This window comes from Anabrus simplex, chromosome 1, assembly GCF_040414725.1.
Source record: "Anabrus simplex isolate iqAnaSimp1 chromosome 1, ASM4041472v1, whole genome shotgun sequence".
Classification (NCBI taxonomy): Eukaryota; Metazoa; Arthropoda; class Insecta; order Orthoptera; family Tettigoniidae; genus Anabrus; species Anabrus simplex.
In genome coordinates this window covers 980,236,412-980,253,625 of record NC_090265.1, presented here as the reverse complement: position 1 = coordinate 980,253,625, position 17,214 = coordinate 980,236,412, and the positions used below count along the sequence as shown (strand labels likewise).

General features: G+C 37.8%; 1 protein-coding gene across 1 annotated transcript in view; it reads left to right on the top strand.

Moving 5' to 3' along the window:
* The window catches only part of LOC136857676 (transcription factor E2F8), a 97,514-nt gene that overhangs the window by 37,740 nt on the left and 42,560 nt on the right, over nt 1–17,214 (top strand). Inside the window, exons 4-5 of the mRNA XM_067136523.2 lie at nt 3,915–4,013; nt 11,976–12,353. Coding sequence (XP_066992624.2) covers nt 3,915–4,013; nt 11,976–12,353 — 477 coding nt within the window. The remainder of the gene's footprint in view (nt 1–3,914; nt 4,014–11,975; nt 12,354–17,214) is intronic.

Genomic DNA, 17,214 nt, shown 5'->3' with positions numbered 1-17,214 from the left:
CGCCTCTACGCGCACGGCCAACTTGCCCGGTAAGGAATAAAGTTAACTGGCAGATGTGGGTTTAGTCACAGAGATACGGAGTACACAGAAAGAATGTGCGAAGTCCTGTTCACACTGCTAGTGTTAATAAAATGCGTTTTGTGATGTATGTATAATGTTTATAAAATTATAATAATATATTGTGTAATTACTTTTTGTATGAAAATCCCTTTACTATCCTTTCCACTGCACCGTTCCTTGTTTTGTTTTGTTTTGTTTACAGTGCTGCATTACCAATTTGTGATGACTCCATAATGAAATATTAACTAAATTGGTTTACTAGTTCAGGAATTACAACAGTCCAGCTTCTAGCAGAATGGCCTTCAGTTCAGAGGGCCCCGGGTTTGATTGCTGGTCAGATCAAGGATTTTAATCTTGTCTGGTTCATTCCCCTGACTCGGGGACTGGGTTTTTGTGTTTGTCCAATACTCTCTATTACACACACACACACCTCACACTACCAAATATCACAGAAACATGCAATAGTGAATATATATCCCTACATAGGGTTGGCATAAGGAAGGGCATCCAGTCCCAAAACAAGGCCAAATCCACTAGTGTGACACAGTTCACACTGTAGAAGAAGAAAAGAAGAAGTTCCAGAATTACTGTACAACAATTTGAATGAAGAATGAACGGAGAGAGATACGATAGGCAGAAATAATGACAGTTATACAGACACAGTCTAATTTCCATAGTAATTATGTATTAAGAGCATAGATTGCATAACAATACTAGCACAGTGCTGTGAACAATTTGAATAGCAGGTGTGGAAGATATTGCATATTTAAAAATGGCTCTACTGAAAATGTAATAAAATGGACTTAGCCCTTTTCTTTCCACGTAGTCTTCATTGTGATACACCTTCCCACGATGCCTGTTATTTCACCTACGAAAATCCATATTTTAATGTTTGCAACAGTGTTTTTTTGTATTTTCCCCTTTGCACTCCCAAGCAAATGCCGGGACAGTTCCTATTCATAAGCCACAGCCGATTCCTTCCACTTCTTCATCCAGTTTCATTCACAATCATTCATTTCATATTCATTATCTTCTCGAGTGAGGTTTGCATCAGGATGGGCATCCGGCTGTAAAATATAATCTCACTTCATCCTCGACCCCTTATTGGATTGTGGAGCTAAAGGAACGATATGCATTCCATTAATAGTATCAGTAACAACTTATCTGCAAAAGTGCTTCTTCCTTTTTAAAAAATCTGACCCAGAGGGTTAGACTGGTCATCAAAACTCGGCAGTGAAAAGGTTAAATTCACAGCAGTTTCCTTCCCACTCCTAGGCCTTTCCTATCCGATTGTCGCCATAAGACCTCTCTGTGTCGGTGCAACAAAAAAAATTGTTTAAACAAAAAAGAGAAGAAAAGAAAAGAATCTATGTGGAGAGTTGCAAGATGATGATGATAAGTTGTGAGAACTTCTAGTTCTTAGGAAATGAAATAGTGGAGAATTCAAGACTGGATATGGAAAACAGCAGGAGGGTCTCTCTCGGGAGTGTTTAATTAATATGAAGAAGTAAGCAAGTGTGTTAAATGATTGGTCAGTGTAGGAAGAGGAAGCAATCTGAAGAGGAGATAAGGATAAACATTGGAACACGAAAGAGCAAGGACAACTTCTACATCTCCATACACTGCTGTCTTCAAGTAGGTGGGCTTTCTCCCCATCAGTCCCAGTACTTGTGTTGTCTTTGTGTTTATCCTAGCTTCTTGAGTTCAGTATAACAGAGAACAAAATCTATACGACCTCCAAAGTGAAATTTAGGGGAGAAATTTCTGACAGCTTTCAAATTAAGATAGATACTCTCTCCTGTGCTCTTCAACTGTGTTCTGGTGAAAGTTATTTGAGAATGGCACAAAAATCTGAGTAATGAAGGTGTTGAGAATGGAATCATACTAGGTTGTAAGAGCAAGAACCTAACAATTGATTGCTTAGTCTACACGGATGATTGGCGATATTTTTCTGATTCACTTGACACAGCCAAAAATCAAATAAACCAACTTCAGATGCAAGCGGCTAAGGCAGGTTTCCAGATTTCATTTGAGAAAACACAGTTCATAACAAACATAAAGACAGCTCCCAGAAATCTACAGGTCAATCACGGCAAAATGAAACTGGCAGATACATTCAAATCCCTAGGAGAGTGGATAGAACCTAATATTTCTGAGAAAGAGGCATTCAGATCGCTACTGCTACTCACGGTTGCATAGTTTGTCCAAGGCCATGATATTATAGCAAGTGCATTTTGGTATAGACTGTGACAAATATGTACAGACCTCCAGACCTTAAGATGCAGAGAAGTTTCAGGTTGTATCTGCTGGATAAGTAAAATGCATCTTATTGTCTAAAAAATACAGTATCTATTATGACACTACACAGGTAAGGGCTGACCAGTGACAAGAAGGATGAAAGTCAAGATAATGGAAATAAAATTTCAAAGAAAACAGTGAAAAGCGGGGGTGATAAAAGTTATAAATGAAGTCATACATAAAGAATTGAGAATAGAACATTTGAGTGATAAAATTTAAAAAAACCGGGCGAGTTGGCCGTGCGTGTAGAGGCGCGCGGCTGTGAGCTTGCATCCGGGAGATAGTAGGTTCGAATCCCACTATCGGCAGCCCTGAAAATGGTTTTCCGTGGTTTCCCATTTTCACACCAGGCAAATGCTGGGGCTGTACCTTAATTAAGGCCACGGCCGCTTCCTTCCAACTCCTAGGCCTTTCCTATCCCATCGTCGCCATAAGACCTATCTGTGTCGGTGCGACGTAAAGCCCCTAGCAAAAGAAAAAAAAAAAATTTAAAAATAGGCTGACTTGATTGGTTGAATCAAATGGATGAAAGGAAAAACAATGCCAAACCAAATTTTGAATTATAAATGAAAAGAGAGAAGCCAGATTATGGTGGATAGAGGAACAGCATAGAGCAACATGATATGAGCTGAAACACTTGTGAAAGATGAGGAATAGTAGACCAAACCAAAGTCCATGGCGCAACAGTCTTGACGGACTTTCACCTACCAAGTGACCTCCATTTGGCCTAGAGATTGCAGTTTACGAGGTGATGCGTGGTCCTCTAAGCCATTATTCCTGGCTTTCCAGACTGTGGCCGCTATCTCACCATCAGATAGCTCCTCAGTTGCTCTCATGTAGATTGAATGGAACTCTAGCCCTCAGATCCAGTTAAAAACCCCTAACCTAGGTGCGAATCCAACTCGGAGCCTCCAGGTCAGAGGCAGGCTCTTTATCGTTAAACTAGGGCCAGCATGAGGAATAGTAGAATGATGAGGAAAATGAAGTGGAACTGTATTTGCCCTTGATTCAGTTGCTTCCAAATAAGGGAAAATTATTGTATTTTATGACAACAATGTTGGTGACTGAGCACGATGATCACATGTTTCAGATGATTGGTACAAATCTGACCATCGGCAGTTCTGAGGGTGGTTTTGCATAATTTTGCATTTTTACGCCAGGAATAATGGCTTAGAGGACCATGCATCACCTCGTAAACTAACTTCAGGCCAACACCATGACCTTCCCAGTCCTAGCCCTTTCCCATCATTGTGGTGGGAACAATTTTTAATGTGTTAGTTGGGATGTTAAATCACTAGCAAAAAAATAATCATAATAAATATTAATTTGCTAAGCAATTCCATTGCAATTGTATTAAACAATAGTGTGGGAAAGTATATCTTCATGGAAGAAACTGTTGTAGAATTTCCTCTAATGGTTGATAATAAAACTATGATATAACAGAATTACACTATAGGATATCTGGCAAGAAAGTGAATATTAGTTGTACTGTTTATATTTCATTTGTGGTAATACCTGTGCTCGATAATTTAAATGATTCTGTACTGTCTTTATAGGTTGGAAAAAATCGTTATATGTGGTATGGAACTCAACAGTTGCCAAATACTCTGGCTAAACTCAAAGGCTTAGCGCTTCATCTGAAGCTACATGAACAGGTAAATATGGTTTGATTTTGTCCATACTGATGTAGATAAGGAATTGTAACTAGATGAAAGATAGAGCAAAACAAATCATTGTAGAGTCAAGACCAACTACAATATATCAGACCACAATGCAGCTATCGATATTACCTAAAATGGCACCGCAATCTGTTTGTTCAAATGTAAACATGAGCATGTGCGAAGCATCAGTTTAGACCTTTCAGTTGGTTTGGTTTGATTAGAAAATGTTAGTGTAGTGATGTATTTATTGAAATTTGGTTTTAAAACTATTTTGATATATTGGACATGTCGATTGTATTGTGTGTCTGGATGTAATTCATATTACAGCAGATGCACTCACATTCAGATCAAGTGTACTTAGTGTATTGTGATGATTTCGTAGTTACAGGTAATTTATTAGGGTGCATTAAAACATACAAGGATAATTTGTGAATAGACAGGATGTTTTCCGTGTACTTGATGAGCTATTTTTTTCGGATAAGGCCAAAACTCTGTGTTAGTGCCTATCCTAATACATTTCTCAATTACTATACCTTTTGAGGTTTTTAAAAATGAGGTTATAAAAAGAGATAAAGCTATTTATTTTATCTGTGAATGAAGATTATATTTTCTTTGTTAAATTAGAGCACAAGGTGTCAACTCGTATACTGTTGCTTATAGTCCGTATTTACGTTGCCAACGACTTGGGTGTTAAAGTGCTTTATACAAAAATGCATATGCCACCAGAGAACTTCAAATCGATTCTCCCATTGATTATCTGAAGTGAAAGTGATGTAGTATAGCAGTTGGGTGGATCGTTCTCAGAATCATTGTTATGAGAGAATTGAAATTTGTGACAAGGTTATGTTTCTAATAAATTTCTTGAACAAGGTAGGCCATTATATTTAAAAGTGTATGGTAATTATAAGGTATTCAAATAATTGTATTTCTAAACAAGTATTGATTTATAGGAAGAAGAATTATAAGATAAATTTCCAATGTCTTTGAAATCGTTTAAGAAAAGACTAGGTAAACAATTGATACGTAATCTCCCACTTGAACGATAACTCTAAATTCAGATCATTGGTGATTGATTAATTTATTGATTGACTGAATTGAAACTGACACACTTTGAAATACATTAGATATTCCCCCAGGACTTTTATTTTAGAATGCAATCCTATGTTACCTGTTTTCTGGACCATACTAGTTCATAGAAAATACTTATATTTTGAATTTTCTATATTGCTTATCTAAATATAGGCTAGTTCTAGACAGTATTGGTCTATTACCCAAAGTAAAGTACGGTATTCTGTTCGTTATTGACACCTTAACAATTCAATACGATAATCAGTAGGTTATGTTTATGTATCACAGGCCTGTTTACATTCAACCAATGTGTCGGCCATGTTGATTCTGTACTAAGGTCTGATACTATTGTAGATGGTCTGGTAGAGTCCAAGAAGAAATGATGAGAAAATTTTGGTAATACGCTGTAACTAACTGAAGACTATCGCTCTTACCTTCCTGTCCTTGTGGTGGGAAAAATCTTTGCTGTGTTAGTTGGGGTGTTAAACCACCAGCAAAAAAATAAAAAATAATCATAATAAATATTATTTAGGTAAGCAATTTTATTGTAATTGTATTAAACAATAGTGGAGGAAGGTAATCTTTCGTGAAGTACTAACAGTATAAGTCAAAAAAGTTGATTTTCTGGCAAGCCATTTGAAACTTCCATTCGTCACCAGAAGCCTCTTCACATATTGTTATATCACTATAATATAGTTCAGTAATGACGCACAAGAATGACTTATACTCCTAGGGTTATAAAAGCCGAAAAGATTAATTCAAAGTTACCATAATCAAGAAATGGGTAAATTTTGACTTATACTCTTAGTACTTTTCACAAAAAGTATATCTTCATGTAAGAAACTGTTTTAGCTCAAAATTTAAAGGGGTGGGTATAAATTGTTTAGAATATGGACAAATAGACAGGGTAGAAAATTTAAGTACTAGGAGGAAGTAATTCAAATTAATGGTCTAGAGAAAGAAGCAAATAAATCAAGAGCAAGGAAATTAGAACAAGCTTACCAACTGACCAAGGATACCTATAATAAGAGTCTCTCCATGAAAACAGGAGAAATAGAAGAGCTAGAGAGAAATGGAAGAAGAATTCTAAGAAAAATCTGGGACCCATTAAAAACTGAAAATGGGGAGTTCAGGGTCACAGGAAGAATTCTTCAAAACTTAAAATTAACACATGCCAAAAAGAAAAAGTGGTTCCATATCTCTCTTGGCTAGTTTTTCCTTGTATATTCAATGGTATATTTTCTCGTTTAATACATTATCTTTCCTTGTCTCTTGTGGAAAAGTCTTAGTAAGGTTTTACTGTAACTAGAATCGTTGTGTACTTTTATTTTATGTACCAGTACATGCATATTTTTGTGAACATAATTTAGGCAAGAATCATAAAACTCCTACTAATTGGAAGCTACAAATGATAAGGGGTATTATCAAAGGATTTGTATCTTATGAAGTTAATAATCCTGTTATTTCATCAGTTGTTCTTTATTTATTTGTTTCCGTCTTTATTTGTTTACTACCGAGCTCGATAGCTGCAGTCGCTTAAGTGTGCCCAGTATCCAGTAATCGTGAGATAGTGGGTTCGAGCCCCACTGTCAGCAGCCTTGAAGATGGTTTTCCGTGGTTTCCCATTTTCACACCAGGCAAATGCCGGGGCTGTACCTTAATTAAGGCCACGGCCGCTTCCTTCCAATTCCTAGGCCTTTCCTATCCCATCGTCGCCATAAGACATATCTGTGTCGGTGCGACGTAAAGCAAATTGAAAAAGAAAAAAGTTTACTGTATTTAGTTACTTACTTCTCATAAAATACCCTTTTGTTAACTTTTCTGTTTTGTGATCTACCATAGTTGATTTCATTCTGCTCTCTGTGATCAGTTGAAAGTCTGTTCAATGCCTGTATGCTCTGTTTGGCAATTTTTTTTTCTTTCGTGTGCCATGTTTGAGGTAATACAGGGTGATTTCTTCCTCCGTGTACAAACTCTAGGGATTGATCGTGGAGAGGATGCGGAACAAAAATGGTCTAATGAACGTATGTCTGGATATGCATGGTGTCCGTGCTAGCGACCCTGTATTCAATCATACATTGTTACAGAGACTGCAGGCCAATATGCGCTACAGTATGCATTGTTTTCCCCTAGAGGGTAGTGCTGTTTCTCATACGTCATGCCCTAGCGCCCTCTCCTGCCATAGTCATTGGTACCGTTGTAACCGAGTCACTTCTCGTTCTGACTCACCGGGTAGTGGGTGTGTTACAGCGTTGTACATAATGGTTCTGTGTTCGACTCGAGAGCTTGCCTACATGGTGCGTACTTACGGCAAGGTAAATGGCAATGGGCGGCGGGAAGCATGGTTGTATCGGGAGACCTATTCCCTCCAACAACAACCACAGCATTCAATGTTTGCAACAGTGTTTTGCCGTTTGTCTGAGACAGGGTTGTTTAAGGAAGCAGGAAATCATGAAGGATGTACCCGCCCTGTTTGGACACCAGTCGTGGAGGAAAATTTGATTAACACTGTGGAAGGTGACCGCCCTGTCAGTACTAGGCAGTTGGCCCGCCAGTACAGGGTAAGCCAGACGACCATCATATGGAACATTCTCCGTGACAATTGTTACTACCCTTATCACTTACAGCGTCTGCAGGGCTTACTAGCGACAGACTTTCCACATTGGGAGCGGTTTTGTCACTGGTTTATTCACCAGGAAACCACGATTCTGGGATTTGTTGCATCCATCCTATTCACAGATGAGGCCACCTTTACGTGGAGTGGTATCTTCAACTTTCATAACAGTCATCTATAGGATTATGTGCAGGACCCTCATGGTTTGATGCCAGCGAATCATCAGCAGGCCAGAACTATCAGAGTTTCTTGCAGGTAATTTTGCCTCCCCTGCTGGAAGACGTACCATTGATGATTCGCAGGGTTATGGTGGCTGCTACATGATGGTGCTTCAGCCCACTTTGCTGTGAACATCTGGACGCATCTCAATCGTGTCTTCCCTAGTCGATGGATCGGACGAAGAGGTTCATTCACCAGATCTCAACCCGTGCAATTTCTGGTTATGGGGCCATCTCAAAAGTATCGCGTATGCAAAGCCCATTCCAGATGAGGAGACACTGGAACAGCGTATTCATGCTGCCTTTGACACTGTTCGGATGCAGCCTGGCTGATGTGAACGTGTAAGACAGAACATGCTATGACGCGTACAGGCACACATGGAGGCACATGGAAACCATTTACAACACATATCTAACTGTGGCTGCATGGCACAGTGCATATTAGACCACCGTCTCTGTAACAAAGAATGATTGAATAAATGGTCCCTAACAAACAAACCATGCATTTCCGGGCATACGTTCATTAGACTTTTTCTGTTCCGTATCCTCTCCTTGATCAATCCCTAGTTTGTACACAGTGGAAAAATATCACCCTGTTTATTGTAGATAGTAATCTAAAATAGGGTTACCAGACATCCCATTTTTAACGCGATTGCCCCTTCTTTCAGTAGTTGGTCCCATTGTTCCAATAAATCTTTGACAGGAAGCAAAATATCCTGTTCTTTTACACATTTATCCTGTTATATCCTGTTTTCTTGAGATTTTTATGATGTGTGTGCAGTTTTGCGTGCTCATTTCATTTGTTTTTCTGAAGTTCAAGATTCAAATGTTATCCAAGAGATGGCATCATGGGGAGTGACACATCATAGAAAGTATCGCCAACCAACATTATCATTCTCTTTCCTAGGGTAATGTCTCAAATTATTCTCTTTCCTAGGCTGTAGGCTGTAGTTGGCATTTTACATGCCAAAGTGCGCGGAACAACAGATTTGATACATAAAGCTTCACGTTTAATATCTTATAAAGTTTACAAGCATGTGTCTTTCAGTACTCTTTCGTTCGTAATCGTTACGAGTTGGTCCGTAATTTTTTTATCAATAGTTGAGAATGCCGTAACATAAGTTTAATTTTACGGATGCATTAAAGGAAGGATTTCCTTTTCTTAAGCAAGATCATCATAATCATTTTACAGTTCCCGTTTTCCGGGTATTGTTGGCGAGCCTCTTCCATTTTGTCTTATTGAGATAACGGTCTGTTGTTCATGACGTCCTCCAGTGTCCTTACTCTCTCTGCAATGTTCATCTTTACAATGTCCATTCAGTGGGTTCTTGGTCTTCCCACCATCTGCTTTCGTGCCACATATCTCTCCAAGTTAACATAAGCTGTCCTTGTTGGCTCCATCCTCATTAAACGTCCATTATTATCACCATCATGGATGACATAATGAAAAATATCAAGAAAATCTCTCGTGAACTAAATGCAATATCTTTCACTGATGTTATGATCTGGACTCCACTTTTGGTCTTGAACAAGTATGAATGTCTGTCATCCAATCGCACACAGCTGTACAGTACTCATACAGCATCTGAACTTTCCTCACCAGTTCCTCCAGCAAATTCCTTTTTCCCAGGCATTCCCATAATGTGTACTTTATGCAAAGGTGTGTTTTCTATCGAGCATGGTGGTCAACCGGACATATCCCAACATGTACAAGAGAAGAAATATAAAGTGGCAGAGGCTGCTAGAATTTCAAGCCATAAATTAACCTCCTTCATGACAACACAAGGAAAGAGGACAAAGAAGGGAAACGTCTTGCTGCTTTAGAAGGTTCGTTTACATTTCATATGGTTAAACATAACCACTCCTTCTGATCAATGGATTGCACATCAACTGTTGTGCATAGTTTATTTGAAAAAAAGTTTACATGTAGGAGAACCAAGTGTGAGACCATCATAGTTAAAATGTCTTGGCTCCTTTTGAATTACGCGAAATCATCAGTGACTTGCAAAGTGCCAGATATGTATCAGTTATGGTTGATACTTCAAACCACAATCACCTTAACTTAGTTCTAGGACTTGTAATGTATTTCATACCAAATAAATGCATCCATATCAAATTTTTTGAGTTTCAAGCACTTTCCAGGGAAACAGCAGAGATGTTAACTAACCTTATTTTCACATCTTGGAAAAATATAAGTTAACTGACAAAGTTATTGCTTTCTGTGGTTATAACTGCAACATCAACTTCGATGGGGTTGGAAAAAAAAAAAGGTACCGACAATGTATTTTTCAAGTTAATGTGAACATTTTTGGAATAGGTTGTGCTGCCTACATTGTAGACTATACAATGCTATGCAGACAAGTGCAGACATTTTACCTATTGATGTTGACACAATTATTAGTAAAGTGTTCCAGAATTTTGACATTTATGCTGTTCGAGTGCCTGAATTGAAGAGGTTCTGCAAGTTTGTGAACGTTGAATACAAATTGGGAAGTGTAAAAACAAGATGGCTTTCTTTACAACCAGCTGTTAACAGACGTATTGATATGTTTGCTAGTACCGGTCTTACTTTCTTTCAAAAGCGAAGTGTCTTAGAGTGCTAAAAGATTTTGGCTTCATTTTATTAATTTATAACTCAAGGTGTGTGCAAACACAATAAAGAAAATTGAGAATGACAATATATGAGGCAGTGAAGTTGCTGACGAATTACATGCCCTGAAAAATAAGCTTATGTGCAGAAAGGACCAGAATTTTTGAACATCTGTAATGATCTCTGTACTAAAACAATTAGATGATGGTTTGATCAATATCATGAATTTACGGAGTCTGCAAACAATTTTTACTACACTTTACTTCAATACTTGGAAAACTGGACACTGCCCTTCGATAAACTCGAACTTAAGTGGGTTCAACTGAATAGTCCTCCACCGTGGAACAAGGTTCAGCACCGGGCGAGTTGGCCGTGCGCGTAGAGGCGCGCGGCTGTGATCTTGCATCCGGGAGATAGTAGGTTCGAATCCCACTATCGGCAGCCCTGAAGATGTTTTTCCGTGTTTTCCCATTTTCACACCAGGCAAATGCTGGGGCTGTACCTTAAGGCCACGGCCGCTTCCTTGCAACTCCTAGGCCTTTCCTATCCCATCGTCGCCATAAGACCTATCTGTGTCGGTGCGACGTAAAGCCGCTAGCAAAAAAGAAACAAGGTTCAGCAGTGTGTGCAGCGGATCGCAAAAATCGACAGTCGTTCAAAAAAAGTAATTGATGAAGATGAACTATTTGATGAAGTAAGACATATACATAACATTTTTGAAGCAGAAATGAAACCTGGAAGATAAATGGTATAGCAACCGAAAATAAGTTGGTTGAGATTTTTAGTGTTATGGACAGGAAAAACCTTGAATACAAATGTGTTGCATGTCTTGTGACCTTTGCTTTGATATTTCCAGGGACTAATGCATCTCTAGGGAGTGTTTTCAATTTTCAATTGTATGTGGTCAGATGGAAAGAACAGGTTCAATGTTGAAACTGTTAAGGGTATGATCTTGACCAAGACACAGTTTTGTAATGTATCTTGTTCAAGTTTCCATAACTTTTTTGTTAGAACACCCATACCTTTTGAAGGTAATTCACAACTCTTTAAAGCATAAAATTAAAAAATAAGGAACTGACCCAGATACTGGATGTGAATCAGTTTTTTTGGTCAAGGATTCAATGTAGAAATTATTTTTTAAAAAATTATTTGTTAATTTGTGTAATTTTTAGAATGTGTTCATATCGTGCATAGTGATGTGATTTAAGAATTGCAATATACCATATCATGTTTTAGGGAATAAAATATTTGTTTTGAAATGAAATATTGCACGAATGAGCAGTTATAGGAACCGTTTTCTCGATAGATAATCTATGCTACATGCCTGTGTCCCTTTTTTTAATTTTTTTATTATCATCGATATCTGGTTACCCTAAAATGTTTATATGTTTGTATTAGTTATTGAAGGTTTTTCTGTAGATTAATTTAACATCTACAGTCTTGTATTTGTTGTTTTTTTGTTTTAGATTCAATCACTTCGAAGGCTGAATTCAAATGCGTTTCGTATTATTACTGACTGCACTGGTACAACTGAAGTTGTTGTTGAGTCAAGGAAAGGAATTCGGACTCACATAGTGTATCCTCCTAATCAAAGTCCTGTTGAGTCATCAATGTCGCTAAGGAATAGTCACGTGAAACCAACTGACTGTGTGACAAACGATAGTACCTCAAGTCAGAACGTCCAGAGTATCTGCGGTATTAATACTCCAACTGTAAAGGCTGTTGCTGCAGGTGATATATCGTTAAACTTGGAAAGTTTTTCTGAGAACGCATCGTGCAAAGAAGAAAAGTCCCTAGGTGTGATGTGTCAGAAGTTCATGATGTTATTTTTGATCTCCCATGAAGTAAGTACTGCTTCTACTAGTACTACAGTATTAATTGAATGCAGTTGTGAAGTAATTAGATGAAGAATAAATCAGGTAATGAAATTCCAGATAGAAGAATTGGCAAAGAGACTATCAAAGATGAGTATCATGGCTGCGAGGCAGCAATGTAAGTCACGGGTAGCTTGTCCATGTGGCTTGTTCTGTTATTTTAACACGCATACAACTTAACTAGCATGTATTCATATATAGAAAGATTGGAGCACGAGTAGGAATGCATGACAGGATAAACACGGTTGCAGGTTAGCATTGGAAGAAGCGAGAACAGAAAGGGGACAAGGACAAACATGAAAACACAAAGCAACAAAACAAGGAAAATTTTCACATCTTCATGCAGTGTCATCCTAAAATACATAGGCTGTCTCCTCATAAATTCCAATTTTTATATCAGTTTCTTCTCAGTCCTTAGAAGTTGTTTCTGCTACCCAGCTTCATCAGAAGGGGGTCTTCAACACTCATTGAGGGGCCATCTTGATATATCTTCAGTATTGATGAGGGAAGTGCAGGATAACAAGAAAGTCGTATAAAGACAAGAAAATGGAAAGAATAAAACAAGATCATTACAAGTGGTAAAAAACTAAGAACACAATATGTACCCAGCAGGTCAGAGTAAGTGTTGGAAAGGAACAAATGGGTGATAAATGAGCACAGAATCTCATAATAGTATAAACAGATTGCAACTTACGTCAAGACAACCAGAGTTTCTGTGTTATTGGTTGTCCTGCGTACAATGATATTGTGTTTATCCTATTATGGGTTCCTATTCATGTTACTGTCTTCGTAAAAGTTATTTGGTTTGTTACTTGTTTGTTCCTTTCCATTACTTAACTAGCATGTGCTTTGCACTGAGAACTCTACTCCTAGTTATTTGAGAAACAAGCTTCAGAATCAATATATAAAATCATCTGAACCTTATACAGATGGGATACTCCCTTGATTAGATAATTAACTGAGTTGCTCACCTTCAGTGGTTAAGATTGTCACATTAAATTTTGGCACTGTTGGTTGGATTTAAGAGACCTGTGTCGATAAATATATATACATACTAAAGAAACCTCTTTTCCTGGCAGATTCTGACTATTTGTATCTCTTCAAACCTGTGGCAATTGAAGGGATGAACTGCTTGTTATTAATAATAAAAAAAATTGCTTTAATTCAAGTAGCTTATTTTTTCTTATTTATGTCATTGAACATCTTTCCAGCAATGGTAATATTTTCTCCTTTCTGTCAGTGAAGTAGGGTCCACTGAGGCCATGCCTCATCTAATTGGTTGCCTATTCAAAATGCTGGGGATGCACAGCATTATTAGTAGATCATTCAAATCTGATAAGTTGTGTTGTATGCATAATCTTAAAAATTGATCATTAAATCAAATATTATTGAGTAAATGCCCATGTTGACTTGCCAGAGTTAGGAGTATTTTTGACACGTCTAATAGGTGTCTGACTCGCACAATAAAGACATTTTCTTCAATACTTACGGTCAGGGAGATGCGATCCTGCATTTCTGCCTATTAAGCACAACGCATACTCTCATCACCTGTCGTTTGCATCTAGTGCTTCGTATTCCTGTAATGTGCCTTTCATGGATTGGGAATTGTGGAGTGCACTTGTGCTGTAGAGGGACAGGGCTCCAGGGCCAGACAAAATCCAAAATCAAATGCTTAAACATTTGACCAACCGATATCTCAGCGATATCATCTCCCTATTAAACAGAATATGGAGCGAGGGGGTGGGGATGTGCAGTTCCATCTCAATGGCTTGAGGGAATTGTGATACCAGTTCCCAAGCCAGGTAAAGATCCAAAGCTTCTGGATAGTTATAGGCCAATATACCTTACAAATGGCCTCTGTAATCTATTTGAAGGAATGGTGAACCGGCAATTTGTGTGGGCGTTGAAGGAGAGACGTCTCCTGACAAACTACCATTGTGGTTTTTGCTCTCATCGGTCTACCACCGATCATCTCGTTAGACTGGAGAGTCACATACAAGACCTCCCTTTGGAAGGAACACTTAGTCACTGTGTTTATTTGATGTGGGAAATGCTTACGACATCATCTGGCGTTATGGAGTTCTCTCCACTCTACACCAGTGGGGATTTCGAGAAAATTTGCTGATATTTATTTAGAACTTCATGTCCCTCCAGGTCTTTCAAGTCCGAGTAAGGAATGCTTTTTCCCCTCAATATTGCGCCGTCCCCGGCTCCCTGAGAGGACGCATAATATCCAGGCTAGCTTAATTTCGATCCTTCCGACTAACATAATTCTATCATTTGGGCTATGAGTTCCGAATATGAGAAAGACATACCATATGGAGCCAAAGAAATCTTAACTTACACATAGAAACAACTTTCATACGTTGCTTATTGAATTTCTTACGCTACCAAGATGTAGCATTCATCCACTTAAATCTAAGTCTCTACGCTACGAAACACATTGAAAGAACTGTTTAAATTTTTACATATCTTGTTTATTATATACTTGTTTCAATCCAAAGGTTGAACGTTATGCTATCCTCCCTAAAAAATTTTAAATAGAGGAAACTGCATGATCATCTGATTATTTCGTCCATTTCTAGCGAACATGGCCTTAATTTCTTAAATCTATCTATTTCTTCTACCCGAACGCATAGTCAATCATTTTACCTCCTCTCTTAGCCTCTCTCCATATCAACTTTTCAATCAATACATCCACATTTCTGCGTAAGGAGAAATCGAAGAAATGTCAGTATCGGGTAAAAAAAATATATGCAAGCGACGTTCATCTTGAATCTGCCGGTAATTGTCACGTCCGGCACCCACTATGCATTATGAAAGAAATGCTACTTGAGTTAGTCATCTTTAAAATGAATCTGTTGAACTCTATTGCACTAAGTGCTTAAATCTTGACTGACCCAAAGATCAAAGACAGAATGTAATATACTGCAAATCATTGAAGTCCGTATAACCAATTATTCAGCTGAACATTACTGTAATTCAGCTCGCAATTAACAATTAAAAATTATAAGTTCAAAGATGTCAAACTCACCATCTTAGATTTTAAAGAACTGATTAAATCGAAATAAAGTGGAAAATTAATAGACTGAAGCAATTAAGTTAAATATGTTTGGGTAATTAAAACTTGTATGGGTAATTAAAATATATTGGGGTAATTAAAACTTATTTGGGTGCACCCTAGCAAAGAAAAATATTTACAACATGATACCTTACAAGCTAAAGTGTAGATTGAGGGCGGTTTCAAGATATTCAGGACGCATTTTAGGCCTAAAACCATATCTCATGAATTGGAATTCTTCTCTGTTGCCTATGAAGTCTTTGAGTGAATTGTTTGCTCTCACTCGGAGCTCCTATTAATCTGTTAACATATAATTATTCCTATCTTTCATACCTCATATCAATAAATACCTATAAATGTCAACTTGGGAGGATAGTTCCCTAATATTTCTACAAATAACTGGATTACAATTCTGAATATTCATGCTTCTTATTTCTCTTCTTCTTCTGCGTGAATATTGATAAGTCCTCTTTTAAATCAATGTAATTTTATAAATGGTTCAATAAGTACCAGTGAGTTCCACATACCATTCTAAGATCTGCATCTTCTCATCATTTTAAGTTGAACATACGTGCGACATATATTCTAATGACTACTCTACTAGTTTCATCTGAAATATACTAGCTAATGTGGTCTGCATTGTGCAAAGACTCGACCATCAAATACAATTCCTACATTTTCAGTCAGTCATCAGTGATAGGATGTTGCCTAAGAAGTTACTACATTTCCTTTCGCCCGAGAATAGATCAGAATTAGAAAACATCTGTGACACAGTGCATGTGTTTAGTTCATCCTCCTAACTGAGACTTCATTAGTACTACCAAGTATGTACGCTAACCAACAGGTGTCACTCCAATCCTACTTGAACTTTCTCATGCTTGCTCGTAAGAGAAATAGTACATATAAATGCTACATATTCATTTCTACTTAATAAAACTCAACTTGAAACCATCAAGTCCACTACTACATCACCGTGCTCATATTCGCGAAGAATCAATAACTACCACCATTCTAAATTATCAATCTCATATCAACTTCTCTTAAAATAATCGTTATTATACTTCCAAACCTATATTCTGTCTCCTCTACTAAATACGTGTCCACTTCATTCAATCGTGGCCTTTATTATTTTACTCACGGTTCATGGACATATTTCACGACATTATGACCTTAATTCCGTCATAACCTTAAATTATTGTAAACACATCTGTCTATTTAGCAAGCATATCCTACTGCTGGTTCCTAACTTGACACTCTTTGGTCATAACCAACGTACACGGATACCTTTTTAACATAGCATATAATTCACTGTCACCTTAACAACTCAGTATTTCACACTACATGGATCATATCTTGAACGTAGGCTTTCATCACTGATTGACTACCTATCTATGGATTTGTCATTCATATACGAAGATTACCTATCCACCTTTGCTCTAATTTAATACACCACTTTCGTCGCTTCATTATTTCGCACGGAACAAATTAACAAATCATATTACACTTACATATGAATATAAAACATTACTACACTAATTTAAAAGTAAGACTTATCTGAATTCAGCAGCTCCATTCGTCGGCATATGTCCAGCTGACAGGACACACGGATACGCCTCCTTTTACTTCCCTAGGTGAATGGGAAATACTGGCATAATTCTCCTCTGGGCTTAGTCATCTCTCGGCAGGCAACGTCATCCGACGGCACCCATCTGGGCAGTCTGGCCTATCATCTTCTTAGAGCATCTTGCTCATCTCTGGACTAGTTGGAAT